The 13,289-nt window shown below is 46.9% G+C and overlaps 1 protein-coding gene across 1 annotated transcript in view; it reads right to left on the bottom strand.

Moving 5' to 3' along the window:
• GGA2 (golgi associated, gamma adaptin ear containing, ARF binding protein 2) overlaps positions 1-13,289 on the bottom strand; it is a 45,278-nt gene continuing 31,989 nt past the window's right edge. The window contains 6 exon segments of the mRNA XM_017887151.1: positions 1-3,353; positions 4,575-4,685; positions 5,680-5,849; positions 9,006-9,163; positions 12,696-12,829; positions 13,212-13,240. Of these exon segments, the coding sequence (XP_017742640.1) occupies positions 3,243-3,353; positions 4,575-4,685; positions 5,680-5,849; positions 9,006-9,163; positions 12,696-12,829; positions 13,212-13,240 (713 nt within the window). The 3' untranslated portion in view covers positions 1-3,242.

Genomic DNA, 13,289 nt, shown 5'->3' on the forward strand with positions numbered 1-13,289 from the left:
TCAGGGCTTGAAAGGACTTTATTGCGGTTATGGTGAAGCAGGCCCTTGTCTTGGCAGATGATACCAGAAGGGCACTGAGTGTCAGCGTGCAACTTGAATTTGATCCCATAAAGTTAGGCATCAGGAAGCCATTCAGAATTTTTCACCCGGTCAGATGCTCAGATTTGCTAGAGAACTCCGGTAGTGGCAAGAACCAGAGCTGGTACTCAGCATTGGGACAGAGGCATTGTCTCCCCCATCCCCCCGCCAAAAAAGCCCACACCAGAGCAGTGGCAATGTAAGTGCAGGGAGGACATGATGTGGGATTATTTAGGAAACAGGCCACTTGACATACAACCATTCCGCAGAAACAGATGAAGCAGGAATCAGGGACCCAATAAGTCTCAGGTCCTTTCAAGTAAGAGCATGTAGGTGGAAAGGGGCAGGACTCTCTGTGTTCCATTCTAAGTAACTGAGATTGAAGCAACAGTGGAACCTCCAGATACATATATCCACTGACAGACTGAAATATCATCTGGGGACAGCAAGCAGGTGGCAGCTTGAGAGAGGTCTACAATCCATCTAATGGTTTAGAGTCGCCTGACTACCAGGCCTCTGTGTGGATGGGAAAGTCCTGAGGATTGGACTCTGGAAAACCACCACACTTACAAGACAGAGGAAAAAGAGCAGTCACAGAGGTAGGTCACGAAATAGGGGTCAACAGGACCCCTGAAGAGTTCAGGATACTGGAAAGCACTGGCCATGAGTGCCAGATCTCCAGCACACACATCATGAATTTGCTTCTCCCCAGAGGAAGAGAAGCTCCTTCAGGGTGGTGCCCTGGCTCAGGGTAGCAGGTCAAAAACTAGTTCTTTAAAAAACAGAGACGAGGTGTCACTATGTAGCCCAGGCTGGACTTGAAATCCTGGGCTCAAGCGGTCATCCCACTCAGCCTCCCAAAATGCTGGGATTATAGGCGTGAGCCACTACTTGTTGAGTGAATGAAGAGGTAGGAGGTGGGCTGTGAGTGGCCACTGGACTTGCTGATTAGAAGGAAGTGATAACATAAACCACAGCCACTTTCAGGACAGCAGCCTGCCTTCTCTCCTCCCACACCTATCCTGTCCAACACCTAAGCATAGGAAGTACCACTGGGAGTCTGTCTCCTGAAAAGCAAGAATGTTCAGGTACACACGTGTGAGTTCACCTCTGAACTATAGGGGAGAAAGCCTGTCTTTATGTGTAAGTCTCATTCACCCATTTTGACCAAAACCCTTCAGAGGGAGATGCTGTCATTATGATGGGTACCTCTTCAAGACTATGCAACAGCAACAGAGCCTATAAAAACTACACAGAGGCCAGGTGTGGTGGCTCACGCCTATAATCCCAGCACTCTGGGAGGCCGAGGTGGGCAGATCACCTGAGGTCAGGAGTTTGAGAACAGCCTGGCCAACGTGGTGAAACCCCATCTCTACTAAAAATACAAAAACTAGCTGGGCGTGGTGGCTCACACCTGTAGTCCCAGCTACTTGGGAGGCTGAGGCACGAGAATCACTTGAACCTGGTAGGCAGAGATTGCAGTGAGCTGAGATTGTACCACTGTACTCCAGCCTGGGTGACAGAATGGCCTCAAAAAACAGGAAAAAAAAAAAAAAAAAGGCACACAGAACACAAGCAAGTACTTTTAGATTAAAATTTGTCTTATGTGAAGTATGGCAAATGAAATCACCCCACTGTTTATCTGTTTTATGAGTTTTTACATTTGCTTAAAATTAGCATACTTGATCTTTTACAGTTCCCACCTCCACCAATTAGTGTTGGCAGATTTCCACTATATGTAGAAGCCAAAAGATCAGACTGTAAAAATATCAGATATTGTGATTAAGACACAACTCCAAACAAGCCTTGCAGTTTCGGAGGTAGAACCCCACCCAGCCAGTTCAGCTGCTTAGACTTCAAAGCCCTCCACCTGGCCATCTCAGCCAGGCTCAGGTTCCTTCTCTCACCCATCAGGCCAAGCAAGACTTGTCAAAAATACACATTCAAGTTCCTAGCACACAGTAGGTGCTCACTAAATGGGAACTGATTATAAAGTTGAATTTTTCCTTCAACAAATATCCACCTCTCCTGTCCAGCTTGCCTCAGATCTTCAGGTTCTCTTCACTGAGGCAGTTAAGTTTCTACATCCTTCAGGAAGTTTCCTTTACTTCTCGACAGAAGACAGTTCCCTTTAGGCCTATCATCTCTAAATGCAACTGGCTTTCCATTTTCCACTTACTCAACACTCCACAAGGTACATTTGCTACATGGTATTTATTTAATGACTGTATATTTAGTCACCACCTCAATCATTGCTAAGCTCTCTTCATGTCTATCTGTACCACAGTTCCCCATCTTAGACTGTGACGTCAGCTGGCAAGGGCTGGCTGTTGGCCGATTCACCATGACCGACATGGTGTGTCACAAAGAGCTCCGAGTAAATGCCGTGAAGGAAGAGAATGAGGATGGAGATGAGGATCCTGAGAAGGGCCCAGACTGGCTGCCCAACCCTGAGGCCTGAATAAGGCCTGGGAGCTGCTTTCCCCTCTGCCCAGAAGGCCTGTCCAGGGATGATTCTAAGGCACAGTGGTGAAGGACATGATTGGTCCCCCAAGTGTGGTCCTCAGGTCTGTTGGCAGCCACTCGCCTGGGAACAGTGCACTCCATTTAGAAGATCTTCCAGAACACACACAAGAAGCACTGTCTAATGAAAATGGAGACAAGGTCTTTCTTGGAAGAGAGTGCCCAAGAAGATACTCTCTGCCCCAAGACTAACCAGGTCCCTTTTAAGGTCCCTGAGAACAGCAGCCTGGGAGCAACGAAGACTTTCAAAGGCTGACAAGGCACAGAGTGGATGAATGGAACGAACAATACATGAAAAAAACACTTTGGCTGATAAAACCTCCAACCTGAGGCAGGGACAGTGTTGCTCGCTGACATGCAGAAACATGACTGTAGCAGAGATGATGATGATGAGAAATGCATCACATTTCCCACACTGCCGATATCCCAAGCCCTGCACTACCACCCTCTCTCCAAACACACACAGACACACAGACACACACACACACACAGCATCTGCAGAATAAGTCAGAGGTTGACACCCAGAGCCTGACGTCAGGATAGGACTCTTGGCACTCTGCACTGAAACACCATTAGTCCCGACTTGACAGCAAAAGTAACGCCAGCCTAAGCTTGAAATGAAGGGTCTGTCTTGCGAAAAGTTAGGCTGCACCCAAGACAGCCAGGTCTGGAAAGTCTTTCACTTCTCCTACTTCGCTGAAAGGCTGTCCACCTTGGTTGAATGTCAGCTTGTACCGTAAGCGGATAGGTTCCTGGGATAGAAGAGACAGAAGATGTTAAATCAGTGGAGAGCAACCCAGGAACAGGGTGACCATGTTAAGTCAAGTGAGTGCTTCAAACAATTCTGACACAAAATACCTAGGATACTCTCTTTGGGACTACAAACAAGGGGAAATAGGCACATATCCTGGGAACCCTTGGATACTTCTGCAGTCCTGAAATCCTGAGATGGCCTGCAATTCAGAGACCAGCTTAGGAAGACAGGCCTTGCCCTTTCAGAGGATTCCAGAGGATTAGGGAGAGTTCATGTGTCCCTCCCTTGGTCCCCAGCTATGACAATCCATCTGATCTTCCTTCAATGAGCCCCAAAGACAGACTCCAGCGAGGGATATTCCACATATACCCCTACCACCCAACCAAATCAGAGACTGGCTTTCTTCTTTCTTTCCTTTTTCTTTTTTTCCTCTCTCTCTCTTCTTCTTTTCTTTTCTCTCTTTCTCCTATCTATCTATCTATCTATCTATCTATCTATCTATCTATCTATCTATCTATCTATCTAATCTATCTATCTGATGGAATCTCACTCTGTCCCCAGGCTGGAGTGCAATGGTGCGATCTCGGCTCACTGCAACCTCTGCCTCCTGGGTTCAAGCAATTCTCCTGCCTCAGCCTCCTGAGTAGCTGAGACTACAGGCGTGCGACACCATGCCCAGCTAATTTTTGTATTTTCAGTAGAGATGGGGTTTCACCATGTTGGCCAGGATGGTCTCGATCTCTTGACCCTCGTGATCCATCTGCCTCAGCCTCCCAAAGTGCTGGGATTACAGGCATGAGCCACTGCACCCGGCCGACTTTATTTTTTTTGAGATGGAGTCTTGCTCTGTTGCCCAGGAGTGCAGTAGTGCAATCTTGGCTCACTGCAACGTCCACCTCCTGGGTTCAAGCGACTCTCCTGCCTCAGCCTCCTAAGTAGCTAGAACTAAAGGCGCATGCCATCACACCCAGCTAATTTTTCTATTTTTAGTAGAGATGGGGTTTCACCATGTTGGCCAGGCTGGTCTCAAACTCCTGACCTCAGGGTGTCCCCTGCCTCAGCCTCCCAAAGTGCTGGGGTTACTTGGGTGAACCACTGCACCTGGCAAACCAGAGAGTTTAGAGCAAGGCCTCAATGTGCCTCTGTCTACCCACAAAGTTACCTCCCCTTACAGTTCAGGGGCCCCCATCTCCCTGCTACCACAGACACTGGAACATACTTTGTGTGGATTGTCAAGCAGCAGCATCTGAGATATCACAGCTGGAGGCATCAAAGGACTGAATGCAGGAAGCTTGGAGCTGGATGCCGGCTGCAGCTTCACTCTCATTGACTATGGGGGAAGAAAACCAACATGTAACTCATTCCTAACCACAGCTTCCAGGATAAAGATCAGGTGAGGGGCAGCTGGACCTCCCCAACACCCCTCCAAGAGGAAATGGCCCTCTTAGACGTGGTACCCCAAGGCACCTATGGGAGCCCAAGCAGACAGACTCCCACTAATTGTTAAAAGGATCTAAGAGCCCTTTCCTTCCACACACAGAATGGATCTGGAGTTGTGTGGTCAATAACTGGCATCTGAGAAGCAACATCAACAGCCAGGGCACATCTTGGGTTGAATTCTAACTGCTTCTCACTAGCTCTGTGACCTTGAGTAAAATATTTAATTTCTGAGCCTTGGGTTAACTTATACAACAGGTAGTAGCAGAACATTCCCTACAGGACTACCATGAGAAGTAGAGACTGCATGTCATATTTTTGTCTGTCTTGAATCTTTTCCTTTCAGGACGGGCCCCTTCCCCTGTGACTGTGGGGTGGCTGTGAAGCAGTAGGGCCCCACTTCCTTTGAAAAGGGGTGGATATGTTAGCTCACATTGGCCAAGTGCCTCATATCCCAGGACACAAGTTCCTGGTCCAAGGTATGGAAGTAAGACCAACAAGGCCAATCAGAGCCCTTTCCTGGGTAATCAGTATACATGCTTCATGCCTGGTGAGAGTTTCTGAGATAAAGAGAGTTAAGGACCATGCAACCCTGGAGCTGTGGGTAGCCACTTTCCTGCTTTGTGGAGAAACTGTCAGAATGGAGACAAAGAAAAGCAGAGTCAAGAGATACAGACAGACTCTTAAGGCATCGTTTAAGAACCTATCTGGATCCACTCATATCTGAAGCCAGATATTCAGGAATCCCCAGTCAGGTAAGCCATTACATTCCCACTTTATCTTCAGTTAGTTTGAGTGAAGATTCTTTCCTTGACACTCGACAGGTAAGTCCCAGCAAAGAACTTGGCACTCAGCCATTTTTGAGAAATCCACAACAGATGACTCACCTTTGGCACAGCCACTTGAAACATGATATCCCAGACAGGCTGGGGAGCCGTGCTCATCATGGTCAAGAGCAGCACCTGTACCTCTGGGTGCCCAGGGGCTCCCGTCTGGGAGAAGTGGAGCAGAATTCTGAATCCGTTCCGGTCATACACGATGAGAGGTGGCAGGCTGCCTGGTAGAGAGGGCACGAGCAGAAGGGTTACCACCACTTCAAAACCCCCCAGACAGCCAGGCTGGAAAGAGATGTACATGTTATCCCCAGATGCTACTGCTTCTCCATGCAGAACATGTCCAGGACTGAATTCCTCTGCACTACAATAATCCAAGTCCTCATGACTCCAGCTGGACTCCTATGACCCTCCAAACTGACCTCTCCCCACCATTCAACCATCAGACACACCACCAGTTATTAAAAATCACATTTTTTGGCCGGGCGCGGTGGCTCAAGCCTGTAATCCCAGCACTTTGGGAGGCCGAGATGGGCGGATCACAGGGTCAGGAGATCGAGACCATCCTGGCTAACACGGTGAAACCCCGTCTCTACCAAAAAATCCAAAAAAACTAGCTGGGCGAGGCGGCGGGCGCCTGTAGTCCCAGCTACTCGGGAGGCTGAGGCAGGAGAATGGCGTAAACCCAGGAGGCAGAGCTTGCGGTGAGCTGAGATCCAGCCACTGCACTCCAGCCTGGGCGACAGAGTGAGACTCCATTTCAAAAAAAAAAAAAAAAAAAAATTAAAATTAAAACACAGTTTAACAATGAAACTACCAAAGATTTAAGAGACTGAAAATATCAGTGGGGTATGGTGGCAAGAGTATGGGGAAAAAAGCAACCTTTTCAGGAGGGAAATTGGTAATGCAGATCAGAATTTTAAATGTCTACATGTGGCATTTCACTGGTATTATGATCGCCTAATAATCAGGAAGGTATAAAAGAAAGGTATAAAGAAAGGCATCCAAAGATGTTCTTTGTAGCCGTTTTTTTTTTTTTTTTTTTTTTAAAGACAGAGTCTCACTGTGTTACCCAGGCTGGAGTATAGTGGCGCGATCTCAGCTCACTGCAACCTCTGCCTCCCAGGTTCAAGCGATTCTCTTGCCTCACCCTCCCAAGTGGCTGGGACTACAGGTGCCCACCACCACGCCTGGCTAATTTTTTTTGTATTTTTTAGTAGAGACAGGGTTTCACTATGTTGGCCAGGTTGGTCTCGAACTCCTGACCTCAGGTGCTCCACCCGCCTTGGCCTCCCAAAGTGCTGGGATTACAGGCATGAGCCACCACACCTGGCCTGTAGCCCTGTTTTTAACAGCAAACAGGTAGAAAGAAATTGACCTTCAGAGAAGGACTGAATAAGCCAGACATAGTGGCACATGCCTGTAGTCCCAGCTACTTGGGAGGCCAAGGTGAGAGGATGGCTTGAGCCTGGAGGACGGAGGTTGTAGTAAGCTGAGATGGCACCACTGCACCATAGCCTGGATGATAGGGCCAGACCTTGTCTCAACAATAAAATAAAATAAAATAAAAAATAAAATAAAATACTGAATAAACAGATTACAGTACCTCTATTTAATGGTGCATATATACATATAAGTTCATAAAAATCACATTTTTAAAGAACTAAGGGCATAAAAATGGTATATAAAGTAACAGTAAATAGAGTAACACTCTGTACACACTGTGGTATAAAATTATTAAGAACTATGTATGTACAAATACACATACATGATAAGACAAGAAGAAAATCTATCAAGACATGAACAGAATTTCCATCTCTGGCTGGTAATGGTATAGATGATTTTACTTTTCTAGTCCTTTTTTTTTTTTTTTTGAGACAGAGTCTTCTTTGTTGCTCAGACTGAAGCACAATGGCACGATCTCAGCTCACTGCAACCTCTGCCGTCTGGGTTCAGGTGATGCTCCTGACTCAGGCTCCCGAGTAGCTGGGGATTACAGGTGCACACTACCACACCCAGCTAATTTTTGTATTTTTAGGGTTTTAACATTTTGGCCAGGCTGGTCTTGAACTCCTGACCTCAAGTGATCTGCCCGTCTTGTTCTCCCAAAGTGCTGGCATTACACGCGTGAGCCACTGAGTCCAGCCTATTCTGTCTTTAATAAAACTCTACATTTTGAACATGTATTTTTAACTTCTTTAAAGTTTGCTTTGTAATAATTTCAGACTTATAAGAAGTTATAAAACTAATAGAAAAATTTCTATATACCCTTCATGTAGCTTCCCCAGATGTTAACATCGTAACTACAGTACAATTATTGAATTCAGAAAATTAACACTGAACATGTATTATTTCTTAAAACAAAAATCAATAAAGAAATGTGCAAAGAGCTCCCACTGTTTACCAATTCTGTTTATTTATAAATTTGTCTGCCCGGCTTTCAGGGCTCTCTGCAATCTAACCTCATCACAAAGAGCCACAGGAGGGCTCTGTGCTAAAGAGCCCAGGCCCTGGAACAGACGACCTGAGTTGTGTCCTGCTGTGCATACTAGTGTAGAGACCGTAGGCACCTTGATTAGCTGAGCCTTCCATTTCCTTCCCTTTGTAACAGAGGTAATATCCACTTTTCTGCTTTAATGAGGATCCCTAGAGAAGGAGGATCACTAGACAAATTCTTCCACTCATTTGAATTCTACCTCTTGCCAGTCATTTCAGGCCACATTAAACATTCCCTTCTTGAATCCCAAATCAATGAACATTATGTGCCTAAAGGCTTGCCCATATCCTTGACAGTGTCAATATTAAGGAAGGCTAAGAAAATTAGCTAAAAGACAAAGAAGCAAACTTTTTTTTTTGGGAGACGGAGTCTCACTTTGTCACTCAGGCTAGAGTGTGGTAGCATGATCTTGGCTCACTGCAACCTCCACCTCCTGGGTTCAAGCAATTCTCCTGCCTCAGCCTCCCAAGTAGCTGGGACTACAGGCATGCACCACCACGCCCAGCTAATGTTTGTATTTTTTGTAGAGACAGGGCTTCGTTATGTTGGCCAGGCTGGTCTCGAACTCCTGGCCTCAAGTGATCACCTGCCTCGGCCTCCCCATTTTTTCTTCCCCCCCAAATACAGACAAGGCTATCTTGCCCAGGCAGGTCTCAAACTCCTGGCCTCAAGTGATCCTCCCACCTCAGCCTCCCAAAGTGCTGGGATTACAGGCATGAGTCACCATACCTGGCCACAACCTCTTACTTTTTGCCCTCATGCAAAATCTCTCCCATTCATCAACCAAATTCAAGGGCTACCTCTACCAAACTGGAGTGGAAAAAGCTGGGAGTCTAATAGATTCCCAGGAAAAAGAAAAGGTGGGGAGTAAAATTGTACTTACTGGGCTTAACAGACTCCAAAGGGACAAACACTTGAGCCAGAGGTGTATTCTGTGAAGATGGGGAAGGAGCCAACGGGCCAGCCTCCCAGGACCAACCTGGAGAGGACTTAGTACCTGGGGGCACTTCCTTGGGGACACTTTTCTGCGAAACATAATTCCTACAAAGAAATAAAAAATATCAAAGACTAGCAAAAATTGTAGTGATTTCCTGGAATTTGGGTTAGGCTTATTAAAGAACAAGGGGAAAAAAATCACACACACACACACACACACACAGAGTTAGATGTTATATGCCTTTTTTTTTTTGATGATACAGTGTCTTGCTCTGTTGCCCCGGCTGGAGTGTAGTGGAACTGCCTCGGCTCATTGCAACCTCTGCCTCCCAGGCTCAAGTGATTCTCCTGCCTCAGCCTCCCGAGTAACTGGGATTACAGGCACCTGCCACCACGCCTGGCTAATTTTTGTATTTTTATTAGAGACAGGGTTTCACCACGTTGGCCGTGCTGGTCTTGAACTCTTGATCTCAGGTGATTCGCCCACCTCGGCCTCCCAAAGTACTGGGATTACAGGTGTGAGCTAATGTACCAGATGTTATATGACTTTTGTCAAGTAATCAAACTCGTACCTCAGCTTCCTCATCTGTTAAATGGAAATAACAGAAGTAATTTACCTCGTAGTGGCCGGGCGCAGTGGCTCAAGCCTGTAATCCCAGCACTTTGGGAGGCCGAGACGGGCGGATCACGAGGTCAGGAGATCGAGACCATCCTGGCTAACATGGTGAAACCCCGTCTCTACTAAAATACAAAAAAACTAGCCGGGTGAGGTGGCGGGCGCCTGTAGTCCCAGCTACTTGGGAGGCTGAGGCAGGAGAATGGCGTGAACCCGGGAGGTGGAGCTTGCAGTGAGCCGAGATTGTGCCACTGCACTCCAGCCTGGGCGACAGAGCGAGACTCCGCCTCAAAAAAAAAAAAAAAAAAAAAAAATTACCTCGTAGTGCTGTTATAAGATTCAAACGAGACAATGTGTGAAAAGCACTTAGAGGCTGGGTGCGGTGGCTCACACCTATAATCCCAGCACTCTGGGAGGCTGAGGCAGGTGGGTCATTTGAGGTCAGGAGTTCAAGACCAGCCTGGCCGACATGGTGAAACCCAGTTTCTACTAAAAGTACAAAATTAAAAAAAAAAAAAATTAAAATTAGCCAGGTGGTGGTGGCGCATGCTTGTGGTGAGCTGAGATCATACCACTGCACTCCAGCCTGGGCAACAGAGCGAGACTCCGTCTCAGGAAAAAAAGAAAAGAAAGAAAGAAAAGCACTTAAAATGTCCACATATAATAAGAACCCAATAACCTAGAGCCTTTGTTATGAGGGTTGTTCATGTTGTACCTGTCAGGCAGTCCCTGACAATAAGTAGCTCAGGCAGGTTGTTTTCCAGGTGTGATCACAGAGGGACGTGAGCCAGGCAGATGATACACAAATTACACCAGCTACTATCCACTCCATGATTCTGTCCATTTGGGACACAAACTGAAAACATTTTAGAAAACTAAAGTCCCGCGAGAAGAAATAACCCACCCTGCCCAAGTGGCTGAAAAAAAGAAGACTGCAAGAAATGACCTCTGGGTGGCAAATGGGAATGAACTCTCAGAACATCCCACTTCTGCCAGAGCCAGGTGGTTTCTATCAGGAACACAGGCACTTTCAGGCTGTTTGGGTGAAGGTAAGCTGCACTTCTCCAGAGACAAAGGGACAGGATCTATGAAAATGTTACATTCACACCTTAGAGAACCTCTCCCTTCAGGGATCTGTACTATAAGGCACTCCCCTAAGCATCTCCAAACTGGAAATTATGTTAATGTCCACAAAAGGGAAATGATCAAATACATCCATGCAATGAATTATAATGTAGCTATTAAGAAGACTGAGGCATATTTATAGAAACTGATATGAAATGCATCACAGATATGATATGAAAAGGTCACGCTGGAGTGCAGTTTGTAAATTAAAATCCTGTTTGTGTAACAAGCCACAAGAATGCACCACTACATGTACAGAAAAAAAGCAAAGAAGGAACATTCAACCTTGTTTTTAGGGAGTGGTACTTTGCACTTTGTTGTATATTTCTCTATGGATCAAATTTTACTTAACTTCAATTACATGGTTATTAGAAGGGAAAACAAAAACAAACAGCAAAAACCTCATGTTCTATTATTCCTAGTCCTTAAATAAACCCCTTCAGATGTCTTGGCCAAAGCAGGTATTTTCCAACGACTAGGAAAGGGAGTAAAATGAGAAAAGGGAAGCAGCATATTAAACTTTTGTTGAGACAGGGTCTCACTCTGCTGTCCAGGCTGGAATGCAGTGGCATGGTAATGGCTCACTGCAGCCTCCACTTTCCGGGCTCCAGTCATCCTCCCACCTCAGCCTCCTGAGGAGCTGGGACTATAGGCATGAGCTACTACGCCTGGCTAATTTTTGTGTTTTTTATAGAGATGGGGTTTTGCCATATATCCCAGGCTAGTCTTGAACTCCAGGGCTCAAGCGATCCACCTGCCTTGGCCTCCCAAAGAGCTGGGATTACAGGTATGATATGGTTTGGCTGTGTCCCCACCTAAATCTCATCTTGAATTGTAGCACCCACAATTCCCACATGTTGTGGCAGGGACCCTGTAGGAGAGAACTGAATCATGGGTGCAGTTTCCCCACACTGTTCTCATGGTGAATCTCATGAGATCTGACGGTTTTATAAGGGGAAACCCTTTTTCATTTGGCTCTCATTCTCTCTTGCCTGCTGCCACATAAGACATGCCTTTTGGCTGAGTGCAATGGCTCACACTTATAATCCCAGCACTTTGGGAGGCAGAGGCAGGCAGATTATGAGGTCAGCAGATCAAGACCATCCTGGCTAACATGGTGAAACCCCATCTCTACTAAAAAAACACAAAAAATTAACCAGGTGTGGTGGCACACGCCTGTAATCCCAGTTACTCAGGAGGTTGAGGCAAGAGAATCGCTTGAACCCGGGAGGCAGAGGTGGCAGTGAGCTGAGATTGCACCACTGCACTCCACCCAGGGTGACAGAGTGAGACTCCGTCTCAAAAAAAAAAAAAAAAACAAAAAAGAAAGAAAACATGCCTTTTGCCTTCCGCCATGATTGGGAGGCCTCTTCAACCACGTGAAACTATAAGTCCATTAAACCTCTTTTTGTTTTTAAATTACACGGTCTCGGGTATGTCTTTATCAGCAGTGTGAAAACGAACTCATACAAGGCATGAGCCACCGCACCTCGCCTAAACTTTCAACAGAAAGATGATTCTCGGCCAGGCAGATGGATCACCTGAGGTCAGGAGTTTGAGATCAGCCTGGCCAACATGGTGAAATCCCATTTCTACTACAACTTAAAAAAAAATTATCTGGGCATGGTGGCATGTGCCTGTAATCCCAGTTACTCGGGAGGCTGAGGCAGGAGAATCGCTTGAACTCATGAGGTAAAGGTTGTCAATGAGCCCAGATTGTGCCACTGCACTCTAGCCTGGGCAATAGAGCGAGACCCTGTCTCAAAAAAAAAAAAAGAAAGATGTTTCTCCAGGGCGAGAGGCTGTCTTAGAGCACCATTCTCTGGCCCTTGTCCCATGAGAAGGAACTGCACTCAGGAGCCACACTCTCCCACTCCCCTTGCCCAGAAGACTCACAGAGGGCCCGGAGCTGGCTGTGGTGAGAGGAGGTCCAGCAAATTCCTGTCTGCAGAAGGGTTCTGAACGCCACCGCCTGGCAGTGTGCTGGAGGAGGGATTCCTCTTTTCCTCACAGCAATTCTGACCAGCAACCTGTCAAATCAGGAATGGCTAAAGTAAGACCAGGGTATGAGTGACCATCAGCCACAGTAAAACCAAGGCACAGCTCTCCTGAGCCCACCCAAGCTGCTGTGGCCCAGGCTGGTGACATCTCTTGGGGCAAGAGGGGAAAGAAAGGGCAAGATCACACTCAGCTCCTGGGCAGACCTCCAGGAAGCAGGAGTCTGGTGTAACCTGTCTCCCCTGGGGTACCAGCCAGACAGTATGGGTGAGGAAGAGACTTTGGACCTCCAAGGCCATGATTCCACCGGGACAGTGCAGGAGCACCTCTCTGCTCGCCAGGCAGTGCTGCCTCACAAGGGCAGGTCTGAGACCCTCCCCTTCTCTCTCTGGGCCCTGGGAAGAGCATCCTCACCGTGCCTGTAACAGGAGCATCACTGATTCCTGTAAGAAAGGAATGGAGTGACATGCATAACATTAACTCCACCTGCTT

Source organism: Rhinopithecus bieti, unplaced genomic scaffold (assembly GCF_001698545.2).
Source record: "Rhinopithecus bieti isolate Rb0 unplaced genomic scaffold, ASM169854v2 scaffold_13348, whole genome shotgun sequence".
In the NCBI taxonomy this organism is placed as follows: Eukaryota; Metazoa; Chordata; class Mammalia; order Primates; family Cercopithecidae; genus Rhinopithecus; species Rhinopithecus bieti.